Below are 19,509 nucleotides of genomic sequence, written 5' to 3'. Positions count from 1 at the left end.
ACGGGCAGCCCTGCATTTGCAGGGTTTGTGTGGGAACAGGGAGAACAGGAACACCAGAAGATGTAGAAATCCGGGGAAGCCTTCACAGGTTGCAACACTGACAGGTCTTCAGACCAGTCATGCTTACATTTTGAGGGGCAGAGACAACCCCTCCAACTGTAGTCTGGGTCCCTGATGCAAAGGAGGGAACAGATAAGGGGGAGGGGGCTCCTCTTCCTCGGAAGCCAGGAGAGAAATCACCAATTGCTGGGTTGGGGCCTGGTGGGTCTGGAAGAGTCTGGGGACGGTTTCGGCGGGGTGGGGGTGGGGGGCAACGGGAGACACAGGATTTCGGCTCCGCCTGCTTGGACTCTCAGATCACCCCAGGAAGTATGAGGACGTTCGGGGTAGACGGTAGTCCTGGGCCCCTGCGGTCTGGGCCGTGAGAACTCCTCGGCCAGCCTGCACACTGAGAACGCAAACAGAAACGACGCTCGGAAGCGAACACCGAAGAGTGCCGCGCAGCCGCAGAGGAGGTGGGACACCTCGAGCCCCGCCCCATATGCTAATATGGCGCGCCACCGCCCCGCCCCGGCCCGGGGACCGGACGGGCCCAACGCCGCGGGGTTCGAGACGCCGGCGGCGCCCGACAGCGCACCTGAGGAGGCCGAGGTGGGGCGGGGCGCAGGGGTCCAGGCCGGCAAGGCGACAACACAGTGCGTGGGCAGTCAGCGGGCCGCTAGGAGGCGTCCCGGGGCCATGACGCCCCCTACCGGCGCTAAGTGGTATGGCCAGCAGGGGCGGGGCCCGGGTCATGTGACGCGGCCACGGCCGCCATTTTGTTCTGCGGTGCTGGTATTTAGAGCGCAGCGGCTGACGGCCGGGATCGCTTTCCCAGCCGCCTGATTGCTCGCTTCGTACAGCTCGGTGCTCGCAGCGCCCGGCCCGACCTCGCCCCCGCCTCACCGCAGACATGTCCGAGGCCAAGAGCGGCCCCGAGTACGCTTCCTTTTTCGCGGTCATGGGCGCCTCGGCCGCCATGGTCTTCAGCGGTGAGCGCCGTGGCAGGAGGGACCCGGGAGGCGGGGGTCGCGCGGGGCTCGTGCCTGCTGCTCTCCGGGGTTCGGCGTGTGACGTCACTCTGACGTAATTTCGAGCTGTTGGGGGTCCCGGGTCTCACGTGACTGCAGGCCTGGGCCGGGGCCCTGAGGGCTGCAGGGGCCCGTCGGGTGTCTGGAGGGCAGGGCATGCGGGCTAGGTCCCGGTGTGGGTCCCAGGGTCTCCCGGGGGTCCCCGGCTGGCCCGCGGCCAGCCGGTCGTGTCGGTGCGGGGGTGGGGCGGCGGCGCCGCTGCCATCTTAGCCCCTGGAGAGGCGGGAGCGAGGCTGGGGTGGGGGCTCGCGGTCCTGCGTCTGCTCCGCACCCGCCCCCCCTATCCTGCGGGCAGGTGTGACATCACACCTCGGAAAGATCCCCCGACACAGGGCCGACCCTGTCCGTGGGCGGCGGAGGTGGGGAATCCGGCCCTGGCGCTCCCCGCCGTGGTCCACAGCCCTCGCCCTTGTGGCGGCCTGGCCCGTCGGCGGGGGTCGGGTGGGTCTGCACCTAGGCAGGTGCTTCCGGTTAGGGCTTGTCGGTGTTTCCCAATACCCCTGTAGGCGGTGTGGGTTGGTTAGAAAAACTGGGTTGAGAGGTTGGTCTTGAGAGCCGGCAGGGACCCAGAGGTGGGAGTGGAGTTGGGGGGTGGGGGTGGGTCAGACAGGCCGAGGGTGCAGTATGGATGTCTGGGAGACAGGCCACCCTCAGCACTGCGTTTGCAGACGCTTGTCGGGGTGAGCGAGGTAGCATGAAGCCTCAGTGTTGAGGGGATTGGTTTTTTTTCCATAGAAGGAAGTCTTCAGTTCAGGCCTGAATGAATGAATGACCTTTCTCCCTTTCCCTGAGGCCGGGAATTGGGAGGGGCTGCCCTAGGAATGGAGAAGGGGCCTTGCAAGGTTTTTGATGGCACCTTGGTTTTGAAGTTGGGTCTTATCAGTCCTGGGATGTAAAATTCAATGAAAATGGGCCCTTCTGGGAGAATAGCACTTGGGCCCGGCCAGGAATGTGGGACCCAGGGAGGTGAGTCCTGACCCAGCTGCAGCCCTTGTGGACTGGTCTGGCCTGGTCTGGTCTAGGCCTTCTGAGGTAGGTCTGGTTTTGGGCTTTGATGACTCGCCCTGCCCCACCCTGTGTGGTGGACTGGAGAGGCTCCCTATGCAGGTATGTGGAGGGATTGAACTCTAAACACTCTCTGCTGACTATAAACACTAGTGGGGTGGGGGCTTGGGGCCTCCCTCTGCCCAGGCGGGCCTGCCTGCTGGTCACAAGCTGCTGAGTGGGCCCTGCCCTTCCCGTCATGTGCGAGTAAAGGATCATTTGTGGTGGGAGAAGTGGCCTGTACTTCCCCTTTTGTCCTAGGCGATGCCTACTATTTCCACATCTTCCAGAGCTGCCTGTTCTTCCGTGCCTCCCAGCAGGCTGCTGTACCCTCTTTTCCCTCACTGTTTTCTGCTCTTTGCCTCCGGAATGCCTCCAGGGCCAGTGCCTGGCCACTTGTGGGTTGTTGATTGTCTGTCATTGACCATTCAGTAATTCTCCATTGAGCTCCTACTATGTGCCAGGCACTGGGGGACATCGGTGAACAAAACAAGAACCCTGCTCATGTGGAACTTGAAATCTGGCAGAGTTTACACCCGAACCCTTTTTCCATATCCAGCTCCTGGCCTCCTTCTGGTCACCAGGTGCCTCTCTTCCTGTCCTTCTAGAACTTACTTGGTACTTTTGAATAGAGCCTGACCAGCAGGTCTTTGGAAGTTACTGAGACAGGGTATCACTGGTCCAGAGGTATTTTGCTTGCCCCAGGCTCCTGGGAATTGGGGCCACCCGTTCTGGTTGGCTCGTATGCAGCTTCACTCCTGCTCCCCTCCCTACATGGGGCTTACTGTGGCCCTACAGTAGCTAGCTTCTTACTTGGTCAGTTGGGTCAGACTCTGACTTAATTTCTTTCTCTAGAACCTTTCTCCAGGGCCTGTCTTCGTCTACTTCCTTGTGCCTTCCTGAACAGTTCTCAGGCCTCAGGTGCTGCTGCTAGGGTGAGTGGAAGCTCTGTCCGCGGCTCCTGGCCCAGATTGCCACTGGCCTGCCTAGCACTTGGCTGACTGGGCTTCTTACGACTGAATGAGGTCCACTCCCTCTCCCAATCCCCATCACCCATTCCAGCTTCCCTTTTTTTCTTAACTTACGACCCAAGTCTTGTATATTTTTTCTTCATCATGTCTTCCATGGAGCCATCAGTTGCTCCTTTTCCATATCTTCTGTGACTTCCTCCCTACCAGTGAGCCACTGGTGTTTGGCGCTATGTTCACGGAACTGTGTCCTGATTCCTCTTTCTGTTCCCTGCTCCATCTGGAGCACCTTCAGGCTTGGACTCTGGAGCTGGCATCCAGGGTCTTCCCAGCCCAGCAGCCTGGGTCAGGCTGCTTTTCCCTCTTGATGGTCATCCTTGTTTCTTCCCTTTGTTCCTCTTGTGGCTTCCCCACCCCCAGGGGAAGCACAGCCACATGATCTCCATGCTGCACTCTACAGAGAAGGGCCCAGCTCACTTGCCAACTCTCACCCGCTCCAGCCTTGCAGCGGGGCCCACTGCCTGGGGCGCTGGCTTCCCTGTAATGGGGTCTCACCCAGTGCCACCTATCAGTCTGTGTCCTCGTCCTTGAGTAATGAGCCCTGGTGCTGGCCTGGTGTGGTGCTGGGCCCGTAGTAGGAGGCTGAAAAATGCACGGTTGCTCCAGGAGCAGCTTGGTGAAGATTGGCACCTGAAGGCTGGATGTCGGGGGTGTGGAGGGGAAGCAGTGAAGGTCCTGCTGCCCCCACCACTGCCTCCCTCCCTCTGCTCCCTATCTGGTATCTCTGCTCTGTGTGGTCTGGAATCTTCTTCCTCTTGCCTCGCCTTTCTGTGACTACCTACTCACTATCAGCCCTCCACTCAGTTGTCACCTCCCTTGTGAAACCTTTCCCCAGACCTCCCCACTCTTCCTGGAACATGTTACCATGCTTGGAGGGGCTGCGTCTATCTCTTCACCAGGCTCAGAGCCCTGGGAAGGCAGAGCCCCTCTGACCTCATCCCTGCTCTGCAATGAGCACAGATTAGTCATCTTTTGACAGCCCAAACAGGTGAGTCAAAGATGCACAGGAATGTCTGGGATTGTCCTGGCCCCTTCCACCTCTAACCCATGTCAGCATCTGCTCAAGCCGCACATTGGGAGCCTCGAGGGTGGCGACTGGAGTCAGAACAGCTGCCTGGGGCCCTGTGGTTGTCTGTTGTACTTGCAAACGTTTTTCCTAGGCTTGGAAGACAGGCCAGGAGAAGGGGGGCTTTCAGGAAGGCAGCCCACCCTGGGAAGAGGGAGGAGAGATAGTGGCAGGGGAGACAGGAGTCCTGCAGTGCCTAGAGCCTCCCCCCCACCCCAGTTACCAGAGGCCTCAACACAAGCTAGGCTTCTCACAGGTCTGCAGGGGCCTTGGGGTGGGCCTTGGGGTTGGCCTGGGTGATGGCTTCACAGCCCACTGTCTTTCCTGTACCCTGTCCTCTCTTTGACTTGCCCTTTCTCTGGTTGTTCAGAGAGGATTCTCCCTGAACTCAAGGGTCCTGGCCTGCTCTGTGGCTGAGGGTGCCGAGAGCTGCCTTTTCTGGCAGAGCATTCAGCCTGTTGACAGACACACTAGCCCTTGCTGCAGCGTGTCCCTGGGCTGGGAGTTGTGGGAAGTGTGGTGGGCAGGGTGGGGAGTGGGCGAACCTCTGGCCTGAGAGGACAAGAATTGCCAGGCCAGCTTCCCCTGACCCTGCACTGCAGTGGCTCTTCCAGCGTGTTGTCTCTGCACTTAGTCCCAGGGCTTGTGGGCTGACCCAGGCTCAACATCTGGGCTGTTGACATAGCTCGTGCTTTTCCAGGCCTTTCCTGACGTGGGAAAGTGCCTGGTGGGACAAAAGGTGCCCAGAATCTGCAAGGCTTCTGTGCCCAGCTGCCTGTTTCCCCACGTGACAGGGCAGCCTGTCACAGCTCCCCCTTTTAGGTCTGAGGCTCCATGGAAGCATGGGATCTATGTAGCAGGCATGGGGAGTGCTGTTGAGCCTGGGTTGGGATTTCACAGGAAAGCAGGAGCCCATATGGGCCAGACAGCCATGAGGGTATCTGGTGGAGGAACCCATACCGTGGGTTCCTTGAGTGCCCAGCTATGGCTGTTCCTCTGAAAGCCACCTGCTCCTGGCTGAGTGCCACTTTCATCTTGCCCCTTGCGGGTGATAACTTGCGTTGGCCTTCAAGTATGCCAAAAGCTGCCCCCAGGGTTCTGGCCACAGGTGCTCTGGGCTCACCTCATCTTCTCCCCCTCAGCCCTGGGTGCTGCCTATGGCACAGCCAAGAGTGGCACCGGCATCGCAGCCATGTCTGTCATGCGGCCGGAGCTGATCATGAAGTCCATCATCCCGGTGGTCATGGCCGGTATCATCGCAATCTATGGCCTGGTGGTGGCAGTCCTCATTGCCAACTCCCTGAATGATGGCATCAGTCTCTACAGGTGAGGCCTGGGTTGCTCTCCCTACACCCTGCCTGGGGTAAAGCCACTGCGCGGAGCCAGGAGGGGTCTTGGGTGGATGGCTGGTGACCCATGCCTAATGCCTTCCCTGGCTGTTGGCTAACATCCATCCTGTGTACTCTCTCCCCCAGGAGTTTCCTTCAACTGGGCGCTGGCCTGAGCGTGGGCCTGAGTGGGCTGGCAGCTGGCTTTGCCATCGGCATCGTGGGGGACGCCGGCGTGCGGGGCACTGCCCAGCAGCCCCGGCTATTCGTGGGCATGATCCTGATCCTCATCTTCGCCGAGGTGCTCGGCCTCTACGGTCTCATCGTCGCCCTCATCCTCTCCACAAAGTAGCCCCTCCGGGCCCACCAGCCACAGAATATGATGTAAAGACCACCCCCTCCTCATTCCAGAACGAACAGCCTGACACACACGCACGGGGCAGCTGCCTGCCAGTAGTTGGTCTTGTAAATGCGCAGTGTCCTAGTGCCCATTGTCTGTTGCCCCCAGCCTTGCCCCTGCCCGCCCCGTGCCGTGGACATCTGGACCCACCACTCCCGGTCCAGGCCCCTGACCAGTGAGGATGCAGGCCTCTGGCCGCCCCCCACCCATCTGCCCTAGAGTGCTCTGTGTATAAGGATGAATTAGAGTTGTCATTTTCTCTTCACTGGATGTTTATTTATAAAGATTTGACCTGTTCATACGTCTATGGAGCAGCCCTCTGTCTCCCAACTCTATAGTAATCTTAGGTAGACTGTTGCGTTGTGCGGTTACCGGTTACCGTTTGCCCTGAGACGCGTTGGATGGAACCACCTCCTGCAGCCCTGGCTGCCAGGGCCGTGGCGCAGTGTGTTGGGCCCACTGGGCCCTGGCGCCGAACCGTGTCCAATAAAGTTCTCGGATGTGACTGGATGCCTGGGTGTGGGTCGCTTGTTGGGTCCCGGGGCTCGCGGGTGGCAGGGCCGGGAGGGAGGGGCCGAGGGCCGAGGGCCGGGCCACCCGGGAAGACGTCACCGCGTCATTGTGTGCTGCGCTGGTCACGTGGGTGCCCGAATCACGTGGGCACGCCTCAGCTGAGGGTCACGTGCGCCCGGCCAAGCTCTAGGCCGGAACTCGGCGCGGAATCCGGCGCCTGCCGCTTGGTTGGGCTCAGGATGCGCGGCGGGCAGGGCGCGGCGCGGGCCCCGGTGATCCAGTTCACCAACTGTCGCATCCTGCGGGGCCGGGCGCTGCTCAGGTGGGCGCGGGCCGGGGCCGGGGCCGGGGCTGCCCTGGTGGGCTCCGGGGCCGGTGATGCGAACCTCCGCCCCGCTCTGTGCGCAGGGAGGATCTGTGGGTGCGCGGGGGCCGCATTCTGGACCCGGAGAAGCTGTTCTTTGAGGAGCGGCGCGTGGCTGACGAGCAGAGGGACTGCGGGGGCTGCATCCTAGCGCCCGGCTTCATCGACGTGCAGATCAACGGTGTGGTCCGGAGCCCGCGGGGCGGGGACCCAGAAGAGGAGCTCTGAGCACCGTGTGATCCCCTCTTGTCTGTACCGCAGGTGGGTTTGGTGTTGACTTCTCTCAGGCCACAGAGGACGTGGGTTCGGGAGTCGCCCTGGTGGCCCGGAGGATCCTGCCGCACGGAGTCACCTCCTTCTGTCCCACGTTGGTCACCTCGCCACCGGAGGTTTATTGCAAGGTGAGGTCAGGCTCCCGGCCTCCAGTGAAGGAGGCCCCAGGAACACCCAGCCTCTTAATTTTCAAATCTGATCTCTTTCCCTCACGAACACCCCTTGGCCCTTGAGTCTGGCCTCACCTGCTGGCCTCCCTCCACCTGGGCTTGGGGGTCCCCTCCCCTGGGCTTTCTCATCCAGGTGTTCCTCCGCCTGGTGTGCCACTGCAGGTCTGACTGTCCCCATGGGCTTCCGCATTCGCTGCCTCAGCCACCTGCCATACGCCCTCCCCACCCTGCAGTCTGGCCGCCTCCAGGCACCTCCTTGACTATGGCTGCTGGGGACTCTGTGATTGCCACATCCTTAGTTGATCATGCCCCACCACCGATCTGTGGTATGCGGTGCCAGTGGACAGCTCTCCAGGAAGAAGCTCCATCGCCTGCCCCAGGCTTCCTCTGCTGGTCCCGCATGCACCACCACACTTCTTTCTCATCTGCAAGTCTTGGGATTCAGTTGTCCACAGTCCATTTTTCTTTTAAGTTTTACTTTGTACGCAGGTTCTCCGGTTTTGCTCTTTGCCACGTTATGTTATTCGATCTTGTTTTCTCTGTTTGTATATTGTTCTGTTTCTCTGAATTTCTGAATTGTAGCTGGCACACAACATACGTGTTTGCTCCTTAGTATTTACCCTTTTCTTAAAAGCATGGGTATTCCTTTATTCGAGTACCATGGAGTCCTTGAGTTTTGGGAATTAACACGGTTTCCTTTTAGTCTACCTTTTATGTTCTAGTTTTGTAGTTTTTCTCCAGACCAGGATCCATCCCAGGATCCTGGATTGTGTTGCCTGCTGTGGGGTCCCCTCCTGGGTGTGTGCACGCAGACTCAGAGCCTGGAGCTGGGGGAGGTTGGCTGTGGACCCGGGTTCGGTCCTGGCCCCCTGACTTTGTGTATCGTCTCGGAGACTCGGGACAACGTTGTTTGTTTCTGAACCTCAGTTTTTTCAAGCCTTAAGTAAGAATAATAACGGAATGCATCTCTTAGGATTGGGCGCTCAGCACTATGCTTGGTTCATAGTATGCCCTTGGTAAATGTCAGCTATGGACATCTTTCCGGAAATTTCCCCGAGTCTCCCACGACAGAGTCAGGTGTCAAAAACCAATCTCATTTTCCTGCTGCAAACTGGCCCCTAGTTCTGTGTTTTGTCTTTCAGTCATCAGGCTGTAATTTCCCTGCCCAGGATCCAGGAACATGCCTACCCTCTTGCCCCCCCTTCTTTCTCCTCCCCTCTCCTGGTCCCCAACAGTGAGGCTTAGTGACTCCTAACCCAGTCTCCCAACTGCTCTCCCAGCCCTGGGTCCTGCCAGAGTGGCGTTTCCCAGGTGTCAGGCTCCGCACAACACTCATGTTTCCCCCAACCTCCTGCAGGGTTGACCAACCCTCCTGAGCATTCCTTCCCCACCTGCATTTCAGCCATTCGAGGCAGCTCCCTCTTCTGCCCCCAAGCTCTCCGCGTGGAAGGCCTCTGCCTCTCTGTCTCCGTCCTGTGTAGCTCCTCTGCTGCGCGCTGCCCATGCCGTGCTGTCACCCGCTGCCCTTGATTTCAGGCAGCACCTTCGAGCATCATGATATGAACTGTGGGGCTTCTTCCATAGGGGAAGGAGTTTTGGGCCAGTAGGGCTTCTGTCTTACGTTTTCTTCCTGTCACCCTTCATAAATGCTTACAGGATGAAAGCCTTGGGAGGCATAGAGTAAACTGATTTATGGTGGAAATCGTGGAGAGCTTTGAATATGAAAACTTTGATACCAGTATCACGTTAGAAACCAGAGAACTGTTCACTTGGATGTCCCCACACACGCCCCTCCCTTCGTTCTGCCCCATCTCCCTCCAGGGACGTTTCACAGTGGGCGGAAACAGATTGCTACTTTGTCAGAAGTTCTTCAGGTCCACTGAGACCACCTGCTCTTTTTCTGGGGTCTCCTCCTCCAGTCTTGCCCTTTCCTACCCTTCCAGGAGGAGGGTCTGAGCGCGTTGTTCTCTGCTTCAGGTCCATTGTCTGCTGAGTCAACATCAGGCACCTCCTCAGGGTGGCAGCCAGGCCCTTTCCTCAGGCCCCAAACGCCCTCTACACTTTCACCTTTTCCACTGCTTTCCTGCCTTGAACGTGCCTCATTCCCTTCATCTCCAGACTGTTCTGTCTACTCAGTGCTTTCTAGCATTCCCTTTTAAAACTCTGTTCTAGAAAAACGCAGCCATTATTTCTTTTTTTAATTTTAATTTTTTTTTTTTGGCTGTGTTGCGTCTTCGTTTCTGTGCGAGGGCTTTCTCTAGTTGTGGCAAGCGGGGGCCACTCTTCATCGCGGTGCGCGGGCCTCTCACTGTCGTGGCCTCTCTTGTTGTGGAGCACAGGCTCTGGACGCGCAGGCTCAGTAGTTGTGGCTCACGGGCCCAGTTGCTCCGCAGCATGTGGGATCTTCCCAGACCAGGGCTCGAACCCGTGTCCCCTGCATTAGCAGGCAGATTCTCAACCACTGCGCCACCAGGGAAGCCCTAATTTTAATTTTTTAACCCTTTAGTGAACTTACGTGTATCACACGGCTTGTTAGGAAAAACAGCAGCCCTTTGTTCCCACCAGTTCCCACGTAGAGGTAATCACTTTCAACTCAGCTGACCCTTGGAATTTGCCCCCGTATCTCTAGAAAATGTGCTAGTACTCCTGCTCAACTTTTTGGTTTAGGGCAGCGTAAGTGTTGCTTTCCACCAGGAAAGATAAGAGTTAGCTTTCTGTTAGCCCTTTCAGGCCCATCTCCTGCCCTCCAGCCCCCCAATCTCCCCAGAGAGTCACACAAGTGACTTTGCCCCTGGTGTCCAGATCCGGGCACAGTGTGGCTGCGCCATCGGTGCCTGAGCTCTCTGGCCACCAAGCCCTGCTTCTGCCTCTTGCTCTGCCTGGACTGCGTGCCCTCCTCCTGTGCCAGCCCTGCTTCCTGGGCCTGCAGCTCAGCGAGGCCAGGCTGGTCATCCTGTCTAGGTCCAGACCCTTTGGTGCGCAGCCCGCTGCGTCCTAGCTTCTGTCTGACGGGGCCCTTGAGGGCCTTGGTGCCATGTGCCTGCCCCCTGCTTGGGAGCTGTCTCCCCGCCTCTAGGTCCTCTCAGGCAGAGCAGGTTTGCATCCCTGGGCACCTGTCATTTCTTTCTTTTTTTTTTTTTTTTTTTTGCGGTACGCGGGCCTCTCACTTTTGCGGCCTCTCCAGTTACTGAGCACAGGCTCCAGACGCGCAGGCTCAGCGGCCATGGCTCACGGGCCCAGCCGCTCGGCAGCATGTGGGATCTTCCCGGACCAGGACACGAACCCGTGTTCCCTGCATCGGCAGGCGGACTCTCAACCACTGCGCCACCAGGGAAGCCCACCTGTCATTTCTTGATGTGCTGTGCTTTCCCGTGGTTGGGGCCTTCGACCATCTTCTAACACCTGAGGGAAGGCCAGCAGGGGCTGGGCTCTGAACTCTGACCTCTGACCTTGACTGGGCTGTGACCTCTGGGTGCTGGGCCGTGGGGGGCAGGGCTTTAACAGCTGGTTCCCCCCAGGTCCTTCCTCAGATCCCCGTGAAGAGTGGTGGTCCCCATGGGGCAGGGGTCCTCGGTGAGTGGCTGACCCCTCTCCCCACCCTTACCCTGGGAGGCTCCTTGGGGACCTGTTGGCAGCCCCTTGCCTTCCAGATGCCCAACTGGGGAGGGAGGGCGGGCAGGCAAGAGGGGCCAGGGTGGGGGCTGCAGGGCAGGGGGCCTGCTGGAATCATCCCCTCCCCTCCCCCCAGGGGTGCACCTGGAGGGCCCATTCATCAGCCACGAGAAGCGGGGTGCACACCCCGAGGCCCACCTTCGTTCCTTTGAGGCCAACGCTTTCCAAGACTTGCTGGCCACCTATGGGGGCCTGGACAACGTCCGCATCGTGACACTGGCCCCCGAGTTGGGCCGCAGCCACGAGGTGATCCGGGCATTGACGGCCCTTGGCATCTGCGTGTCCCTAGGTAAGGGGGTGTGTCATCACCTTGGGGGCCAGCCCATCCGGGGTCCTGGGCTGGGTGCCGAGTCTGAGTCTGGGTCGCCGCAGGGCACTCAGTAGCTGACCTGGGCACTGCGGAGGAAGCCGTGCAGAGCGGGGCCACCTTCATCACCCACCTCTTCAACGCCATGCTGCCTGTGAGTGCCACCCCAGCTCCTGGCGGGAGGGTGCAGGGGTCCTGCTGTTGCTCAGCGCCCCCCGCCTGCCCCTGCCCAGTTCCACCACCGTGACCCAGGCATCGTGGGGCTCCTGACCAGTGATCGGCTGCCCCTGGGCCGCCACATCTTCTACGGGATGATTGCTGACGGCATACACACCAACCCTGCCGCCCTGCGCATCGCCCACCGGGCCCACCCCGAGGGTGAGCGGCCATACAGGGTGGGAGCCAGTAGGAAGACCAGGCTGGGCAGCTCCTGAGGCCCCTTCCCCTTGCAGGGCTGGTGCTGGTCACTGATGCTGTCCCTGCCCTGGGCTTGGGCAATGGCCGTCACACGCTGGGGCAGCAGGAGGTGGAGGTGGATGGCCTGACAGCCTATGTGGCAGGTGAGTGACCCCTGTCCCGAAGACTGCCAGAGTGAGGATAGCCTCTCAGCCCCTCTGGTGGGATATAAGAACCTGGGTGTCCCCTGCCGACCCATTGGGCCCTCGGGTGGCCCAGTGTGCCTGGTGCCCTTGGCCTCCCCAGAACCTGCCCTTTCTGCTCTCAAGGCACCAACACACTGAGTGGCAGCATAGCCCCAATGGATACCTGCGTCCGGCATTTCCTGCAGGCCACAGGTTAGTGAGGCTGGGGTGCGTGTGCCGCGTGTGTGTGTGCGTGTGTGTGAGTGTGTGTGCTGGGGCAGAGGCTACATCTGGGAGTAGCTGGAGGGAAGAGTGGGGACCACCAGGGCCTGTCTGTGTCTGGTGGGGTCCCCAGGGGATGGGCACTAGGAATGTGGCCAAGGTCCCGCCTGCCGGAGCTCATGGCAGAGGGAGAGGGCTGCGAGCAAGCGGATGGCTGGAACCCACAGTGACAGGCACTGAAGCCACGGCACCCGAGGGCAGGGCCTTGGCCTGGGGCCTGTGAAACTGCAGGATTGGCAGGTGCAGAGCTGTGGAGGGCAGTGGGGTGGGGGCAGCACTCCAGGCTCCAGGGTTGGGCTGCTCGGGGGCCTCTCAATGGGGTTGGCATGTTTTTGGGGAGGTGAGGAGGGTGTGTCTGGCAGAGGCTGTGGTGGGCCAGGCCCTGTGGGGCTCTTGGCAGTGCCTTGGGGCTGGGATGTCATGCAGGGGACCGGGGGTGGGGGGCACCGAGGTCCAAGGTGCTGTTTGGAGCCGCAGGGAGACGAATTGGGAGGCACAGACAGCTGTTGGCCTGGCTTGGGGGGTGAAGCAGGGGATGGAGAGAATTGGGGTACCCAGCAGTATTCTCAGGTTGGGGGGAGGGGAGGGCCTCATCACCCTGCTGCGGAGTCTTGGGGTGTGACCTTAGGATTTGGAGCTCTGGGGCTGGGGGGGGGAACCCTGCTGGGTACCCTCTTCCTGCCACTCACCCATCCCAGCCCTGCAGGGACCTCACTGACAAAATGCTCTAGACCCAAATGTCTGCAGGCCCCTCCCCTTGGCTTCCAAGGAAAGCACCCCTCCAGAAAGGAGGACCCCAGGCATCATGAGGCCACCCAGGACTCGGTGCTCTGCCGCTGCACCCCCACCCCCGGCCCTGCCTGCCCTGAAGTCAAATGGCAGAGCCAGCCAGAGGTTGGGGATAGTCACCCATTTGTGCTCCCTGAGCAGGCTGCAGCGTGGAGTCTGCCCTGGAGGCTGCGTCCCTGCACCCTGCACAGCTGCTGGGCCTGGAGAAGCACAAGGGGACCCTGGACTTTGGGGCCGATGCAGGTCAGCGCCCAATGAGGGGCGGCCTGGGAGTTCCTGGGAGGCCTGGGACAGAGCCAGGGAGGCAGGTGGGCAGGAGGTGGGCTCTTCCCCTCACCTAGGTGGCTTTGCCTGGCCAGTGGCCTCGGTCCGGCCCCCCTTTCCCATCCGGTAGGCTAGGCCTTCTGGCATCTGAGATGGGCCAGGCAAGGGTCTGCGGGAACATTGTTGGCTGTTCTCTGCTGCCCGGAGTCTTGCTTCTGGGGCCTCAGTCTGTGATGGGCTGGGATGTCCTGCACAAGTCGTGTGCCGGGCCTTGGTTTCTTGCACCCGGGCCTTGGGGTGGGGACGGTGGCAGCCCTGCCCCTGCCTGCTTCTCACCACCCACCTCTGACCCAGACTTTGTGGTGCTCGATGACTCTCTCCACGTCCGGGCCACCTACATCTCGGGCGAGCTGGTGTGGCAGGCGGAAGAAGCCAGGCAGTGACTGAGGACCGCCGCTGGAGGGGATGCCCAACCCCAGCTGGACACTGTCGGCTGGGCCATCGAGGAACTGGTCTCCAGAGAGTGGTGGGGGTCTCGGCCCGGAGGCGGCTGGCTTGGATAAACATGTGCCCCGTCGGGACTCGCCTGGTCTCTTGAGTTTTTTGCTTCAAAGTGGGGCTTTTGCTGTTTCTGTCCTCACCTTGGTGGCTGTTGGTGGTGGTGGTTGGGGCTGGTGTTTGTGGCTCAGGGTTGGGAGTGGCCGGATTCCAGCTTCACCCTGCCTGTGGGGTTTATGGGGCTCAGTGGGGGCAGCAGGTCCCCTCTCTGTTAGACAGATGTGTCTGAGGCCTGCAGACCCACAGGCAGATGAGCTAGCTGAAAATGAACAGAGGGCAGGAGGGGGAAGCCATGGACTACAGGCTGGAAATCCGGCAGGAAGGGGCTTGGGGAGTGATTGTTCAGCTTCAGCAGTTTGCCTATGGGGCTGAGCTAAAGGGTAGGTGCACCTTGGAATGTTTAACAGGAAAGAATGGATCAATGGTCATGGAGACAAGTTAGGGAACAGGCTGGATGGAGCCGAAGACAGGAGGGGCCTCGGGTGGGCACTGCAAAGGGTTTGGGAGGCTGGTGTGTGCGGGTGTCCTGTGGGTAGTTCTCTGTACCCCTGAGTTGGGTGGGCCAAGTGGAGGCCCAAGGCCACAGCGCTGGACCTGGACACGGCACCGGGCACTCCTCTCCAACCTTCAAGAGGAATCTGCACTGGCCTTGGGGCCCCTGGGCTGACCCCGGTCAACTTGCCCAACCAGAGTTTCTACTGCCTTGAGCCCTCAGGATAATTGAGGCTCCATTTCTTTTGGCTTCTTTTCTGAACAGCTCTACTTCCTGACCCAGCTCCTGAGTGGGTAAAATGATCCGCTTGTGCCCTGGTGTTTACACAGCTGTGGGTGACCCTGCCTGGTGCTGGTAGGCAGCTTGGGGGTCCTCGGTGTGTATCCTGCACCCTGCCACTGTGTTTGTCCATTAGTGTCATCCTGCAGCCTCCGGTGTCCTCAGCCTTGGCAACAGTCCCCCCACATTGGGAGCACAGGCTCTTGGGCTCCCTGGGTAGGACAGCTTTTTTTTTTTAATCTCTGCATTTTAATTAATTTTATTTATTTTATTTTTGGCTGCACTGGGTCTTTGTTGCTGCATGCAGGCTTTTCTCTAGTTGCGGCAAGTGGGGGTTACTCTTCTTTGTGGTGCGTGGGCTTCTCGCTGCGGTGGCTTCTGTTGTGGAGCACGGGCTCTAGGCACACAGGCTCAGTAGTTGTGGCTCTCAGGGTCTAGAGTGCAGGCTCAGTAGTTGTGGCGCACGGGCTTAGTTGCTCCACAGCATGTGGGATCTTCCTGGACTAGGGCTCGAACCCGTGTCCCCTGCATTGGCAGGCAGATTCTTAACCACTGCGCCACCAGGGAAGCCCAGTAGGACAGCTTTGAGGCAAGGCGGGTGGGCTGTAGGGGGCCTTGCTGGCTCTGAGGACAGCCACGACACAGGCGTTGGTGAGCCCCAGGTCTGGGGTTGTTGTCTTGACTTCCGCCCATTTGGGTCCTGGGGTAGGCACCCCTCTCCCCCTTTCACACAGGAGCAGCCCTTGGTGCAGGAGGTCATGGGGCACCATTGTACGTGGCTGGGCCACTGCCCCTCCTGCCTCTGCCTCAGAGCCACTAAAGGAAGTGTCTCCAGGCCCAAGGTGACAAAAACGGTTGCAGGTCCCAGCTGTGTTTGATGGTGAATAGGCTGGGAAGAACAACCATGTGATGCAGGCCTGAGGGATGGCCTGGGGTGGGGGCCACCTGCAGGAGCCCAATAGGGAGGAGCTTTTACAGTACCCACCAGTGCCAGGCCTCCTAGTGCTCTAGCATGTACTAGTACTCCTTCCTTCTGTCCACAATCCAAAGGGCTTCCTGTTTGTCATCCTTATTTCTCAGCTGGGGAAACGGGGGCACCAAGTCCCAGAGCTGGTGAGCACTGGGGTGGGGACATGGCCTGGCCTGCCCAGCTGCCGGGCCTCTGTTAACCCTGCTACCATGCTGCCTCTCTGGGTGGAGAATCACAGAGGGGCTAGTTGAGATGGTGGTCAGCAAGAGTGACACCAGGGAGAGTGGGAGTGAATGCTGGGCTGGAAGCGAAGGGAACTGCCCCACAAAGGCCCAGTGCACAGGCTTAGTGTGTTGATGGAATACAGATGGATGCTAGGGCTGGAGGAGGAGGTGACCTGGGGGCTTTAGTGGAACCACAGCGTGGGGAGCTGGGCCTTGCAGTTGGCCTGGGAGTTTGGATTTTATTTGGGGTGTGGGGGCAGCCACTGGAGTGAGTTTGTTTTGTCAAATATATGTAACATTCACCATTTTAACCATTTTTAAGTGCAAAGATCAGTGGCATTAAGTACATTCACATCCCCATTATCATCTCCAGATCTCCCCAAAGGGGAACTGCACCAAGGACACTCCCACTCCCACCCCACCTCCCCCAGCTCTGCACCCACCTCGCTCGCTTTGGTTTTGAGTTTTGAGTCTGCTGGGTTTTATTTTTTTATTTTTTTGCAGTACACGGGTCTCTCACTGTTGTGGCCTCTCCCGTTGCGGAGGACAGGCTCCGGACGCGCAGGCCCAGCGACCATGGCTCACGGGCCCAGCCGCTCCACGGCATGTGGGATCTTCCCGGACCGGGGCACGAACCCATGTCCATCAGCAGGCGGACTCTCAACCACTGCGCCACCAGGGAAGCCCGACGCTGCTGGGCTTTAAACACAAGGATGCCCTGGCATTTTAAGTGCTCCTTCTGGTTGCTGGGGGTGTGGGGGTAACAAGGAGACCCTGAGGGACTGGCTGTCGGGTGGCAGTGGGGCCAGAGACAAAGTATGGGGACAGGCTTGCTCTGGTGTGGGTGTGGACTGGGGGGGCGGGGGAGGTGACACCAGGTGTGTGCCTGAGTCACTGGTGGGTGCGGGCGACTTTCACTATTTGGAGAAGCTGGAGTGGGATCCGGGGAGGTGACCTGGGGGCTCCCAGCTTCTCTTTCGTGGCTTGTTTGGGTGTGGGTGGGAGGACTCAAGGGCCCAGCGTTGGTAAGAGAGGCTTTGCAGGGAGGTGCTCAGCCCACGCGGCCGCCGCGTCGCGACTCCCCTGGGTGGGGGCGGGGGACACCTGGCTGCCGAGCCTGGGTGCTGCGAGGCTTCCACTGGACGCTTCTGGACTGTGCCGAGCGCCTGCGGTTCGAGTTGGAGTCTCATCGCTGAGGGGTCCCTCCCGAAGCCTCGGGCTTGTCATCGGGATGACGGGCCTCCTAGGCCCCGAGCTCACCAGGCACCGTGGTGGGCCATTAATGCGCTCGGGGTCGCACGCGGATTCGTGCAGGGGTTCCGGGTGGTCCCGGCCGGAGAAGTCCGTTTGGGGGTTGGGGACCGACTTACGGGCCACGCCGAACCGGGCTGTGCCTGAGGGGCGGGTCGTCCACAATGAACCTGGTCCAACCCGCTACGCTGCGCGCCCGGGCTAAGAGGACCTGCAGGTCCGGGAAGGGGTGCGGCACCCGCTGACTCGCTCGCCCTGTGCGGGGCTCCTTCCTGTGGGCGGGCTTCTGGCTCTGGCCAATCTGGGCCGCCCTGCGGAGAGCCGCGCCTCCCCCGAGCGATAGGGGTGCGCGGAGCCCTCTGACCCAGTTTAAGGGCGGCCCAGCGCCCAGACCCGCCCGGCCCCGCCTCTTTGCGCCTGTTCCCTCTCCGTTCCATCGCCTGCCTGTAGAACCCCCTGCACCACAACCCTCTTTTCCACGCCCCTCTGCCCCACTCCCCCACCGTCAACAGCTTGGTGTGGTTCTTTACAACGTGACCCTGGACTTGTTTCCACATTTATGTCTTTGTTTTACAACCTGGGATTGCACTGTTTTGTTTTTGTTTTGGCCCGCTGTGTGGATTGTGGGATCTTAGTTCTCTGATCAGGGATCAAATCGACGCCCTCTGCAGTGGAAGCGCAGAGTCTTAACCACTGGGCCGCCAGGGAAGTCCTATACACTTTTAATACTGCTCTAACATTCACTATTTTTTTAGATTGAACAACGTGAAGTGGAGAGCTTCCCAGGTGGGGATGCATGGATCTGTCTCACTGTTTTAACAAGGTACCCAGTGTTCTCTAAAATGGATGTTCCTTGACCTAATAACCAGATCCCACCATGGACCAGCTGGGTTCCTCCTCACCCACCCCAGCTGCCCTGGGGAGGATGGACCCTGGAGTGATGCACAGGGAACTCTGCGGATTCTGATGCTCAAGTGTATGTAAAAGGCTGAAGGGGACCCTGCCTGGGCACTCCTTTGGGCCCTGTGGGTTCCTCCTCCATCCTGTGGCCACAGAAGGGTCTTCTGTATTAGTTTCTTAGTGCTGCTGGAACAAATTACCACAAATTTAGTGGTTTAAAAAGACATAAATTATTTTACAATTCTGAAGGTCAGAGTCAAAAATAAACCTCAATGGTCTAACATCAAGGTTGTGGCAGCTCTAGGGGAGAATCTGTTTTCTTACCTTTTCCAGCTGGTACATGCTACTGGCATTCCTTGGCTCATGACCCCCTTCCATTGGCAAAGCCAGCAATGGCAGTCCAGTTTCTCACATTACATCACTCTGATCATGACTCTTTCTGTCTCTTCCATCTTTAAAGGACACTTGTGATTATATTGGCCCTACCTGGATGATCCCCTGATTTTTAAAATTTATTTATTTTATTTTTTGGCTGTGTCGCATCTTAGTTGCGGCACGCACACTCTTTGTTGCGGCAGGCTCTTCGTTGCAGCACGTGGGCTTAGTTGCCCTGCAGCATGTGGGATCCCAGTTCCCCGACCAGGGATTGAACCCACATTCCCTGCATTGGAAGGTGGATTCTTAACCACTGGACCACCAGCGAAGTCCCTAATCTCCTGATTTTAAGGTCAGCTCCTTAGCAACCTTAATTCCCCCTTTACATATAAGATAACATATTCACAGGTTGGGGGATTAGGATGTGGACATCTTTGGAGGTGCTGTTATTCTGTTATTCTCCCCACCATACCTTCTAGAGAGAAGGGCCTAGGCCAGGGCTCCCCACTGCCTGGGTCTAAAGGGGATACTACATTACAACTATCAGTGTATGAAGGTGCTAGTTGCCCTACATGCTTATCGACACTGGATGTTTTCAGTCTTTGGAATTTTGACCAGTATGGGGAGTCAGCCCATTTTAAAGTTGGGGAAGCTGAGTTTCAGAGAGAGAAGCTTACTTGCCTGAGACCTCATGCAACTTTCCATTTCCAGACTTTCAGTCTAGGTTTTTTCCTCACATAGCATGATTCACATGGGAGGATATTTACCCAGGTGGCTTGGAAATCGTTGGCTGAATTTGGCATCTTTCATCCATCCACCGGCAGCCACGAGCAAACCTCAGCCATGGTGACCAGGGACTTAGTAGGCAGAGGCAGAGACCACGCCAAATATCTTTTTTTTTTTGGTTGCGTTGGGTCTTCGTTGCTGCACACGGGCTTTCTCTAGTTGCAGCGAGCAGGGGCTACTCTTCCTTGCGGTGCGCAGGCTTCTCATTGTGGTGGCTTCTTGTTGTGGAGCATGGGCTCTAGGTGCGTGGGCTTCAGTAGTTGCAGCACTCATGCTCAGTAGTTATGGCACACGGGCTTGGTTGCTCCGCAGCATGGGGGATCTTCCTGGACCAGGGATCGAACCCATGTCTCCTTCATTGGCAGGCGGATTCTTAACCACTGCGCCACCAGGGAAGTCCCCCCCATTATCTTTTGAGAGTCCCCATGTCTCTCCCTAACTGGATGTGTCCTAACTGGTCTC

The 19,509-nt window shown here is 58.9% G+C and overlaps 2 protein-coding genes and 1 long non-coding RNA gene across 3 annotated transcripts; 2 read left to right on the top strand and 1 right to left on the bottom strand.

The window, feature by feature from the left end:
• Positions 1–813: 813 nt before the first annotated feature.
• On the top strand, positions 814–6,506 carry ATP6V0C (ATPase H+ transporting V0 subunit c). Its single transcript, XM_033841404.2, has 3 exons — positions 814–1,031; positions 5,411–5,594; positions 5,744–6,506. Exons 1-3 carry the CDS (start codon positions 953–955, stop codon positions 5,946–5,948), a joined length of 468 nt encoding a protein of 155 aa, XP_033697295.1. The 5' UTR covers positions 814–952; the 3' UTR covers positions 5,949–6,506.
• Positions 6,507–6,673: 167 nt separating this feature from the next.
• On the top strand, positions 6,674–13,792 carry AMDHD2 (amidohydrolase domain containing 2). Its single transcript, XM_033841403.2, has 11 exons — positions 6,674–6,831; positions 6,918–7,054; positions 7,135–7,274; positions 10,835–10,889; positions 11,065–11,277; positions 11,361–11,449; positions 11,529–11,673; positions 11,748–11,855; positions 12,021–12,089; positions 13,089–13,190; positions 13,566–13,792. Exons 1-11 carry the CDS (start codon positions 6,749–6,751, stop codon positions 13,652–13,654), a joined length of 1,230 nt encoding a protein of 409 aa, XP_033697294.1. The 5' UTR covers positions 6,674–6,748; the 3' UTR covers positions 13,655–13,792.
• Positions 13,793–16,211: 2,419 nt separating this feature from the next.
• Positions 16,212–17,262, bottom strand: LOC141276496 (uncharacterized). Its single transcript, XR_012326141.1, has 2 exons — positions 17,106–17,262; positions 16,212–16,434 (listed from the first exon to the last, which is right to left on the bottom strand). It is a non-coding gene; the product is annotated as an uncharacterized lncRNA (long non-coding RNA).
• Positions 17,263–19,509: the final 2,247 nt, after the last annotated feature.

This window comes from Tursiops truncatus, chromosome 15 (genome assembly GCF_011762595.2).
Source record: "Tursiops truncatus isolate mTurTru1 chromosome 15, mTurTru1.mat.Y, whole genome shotgun sequence".
NCBI classification, from domain to species: domain Eukaryota; kingdom Metazoa; phylum Chordata; class Mammalia; order Artiodactyla; family Delphinidae; genus Tursiops; species Tursiops truncatus.
Note: the sequence above shows the minus strand (reverse complement) of the source record. Positions and strands in the feature narration are given on the sequence as shown.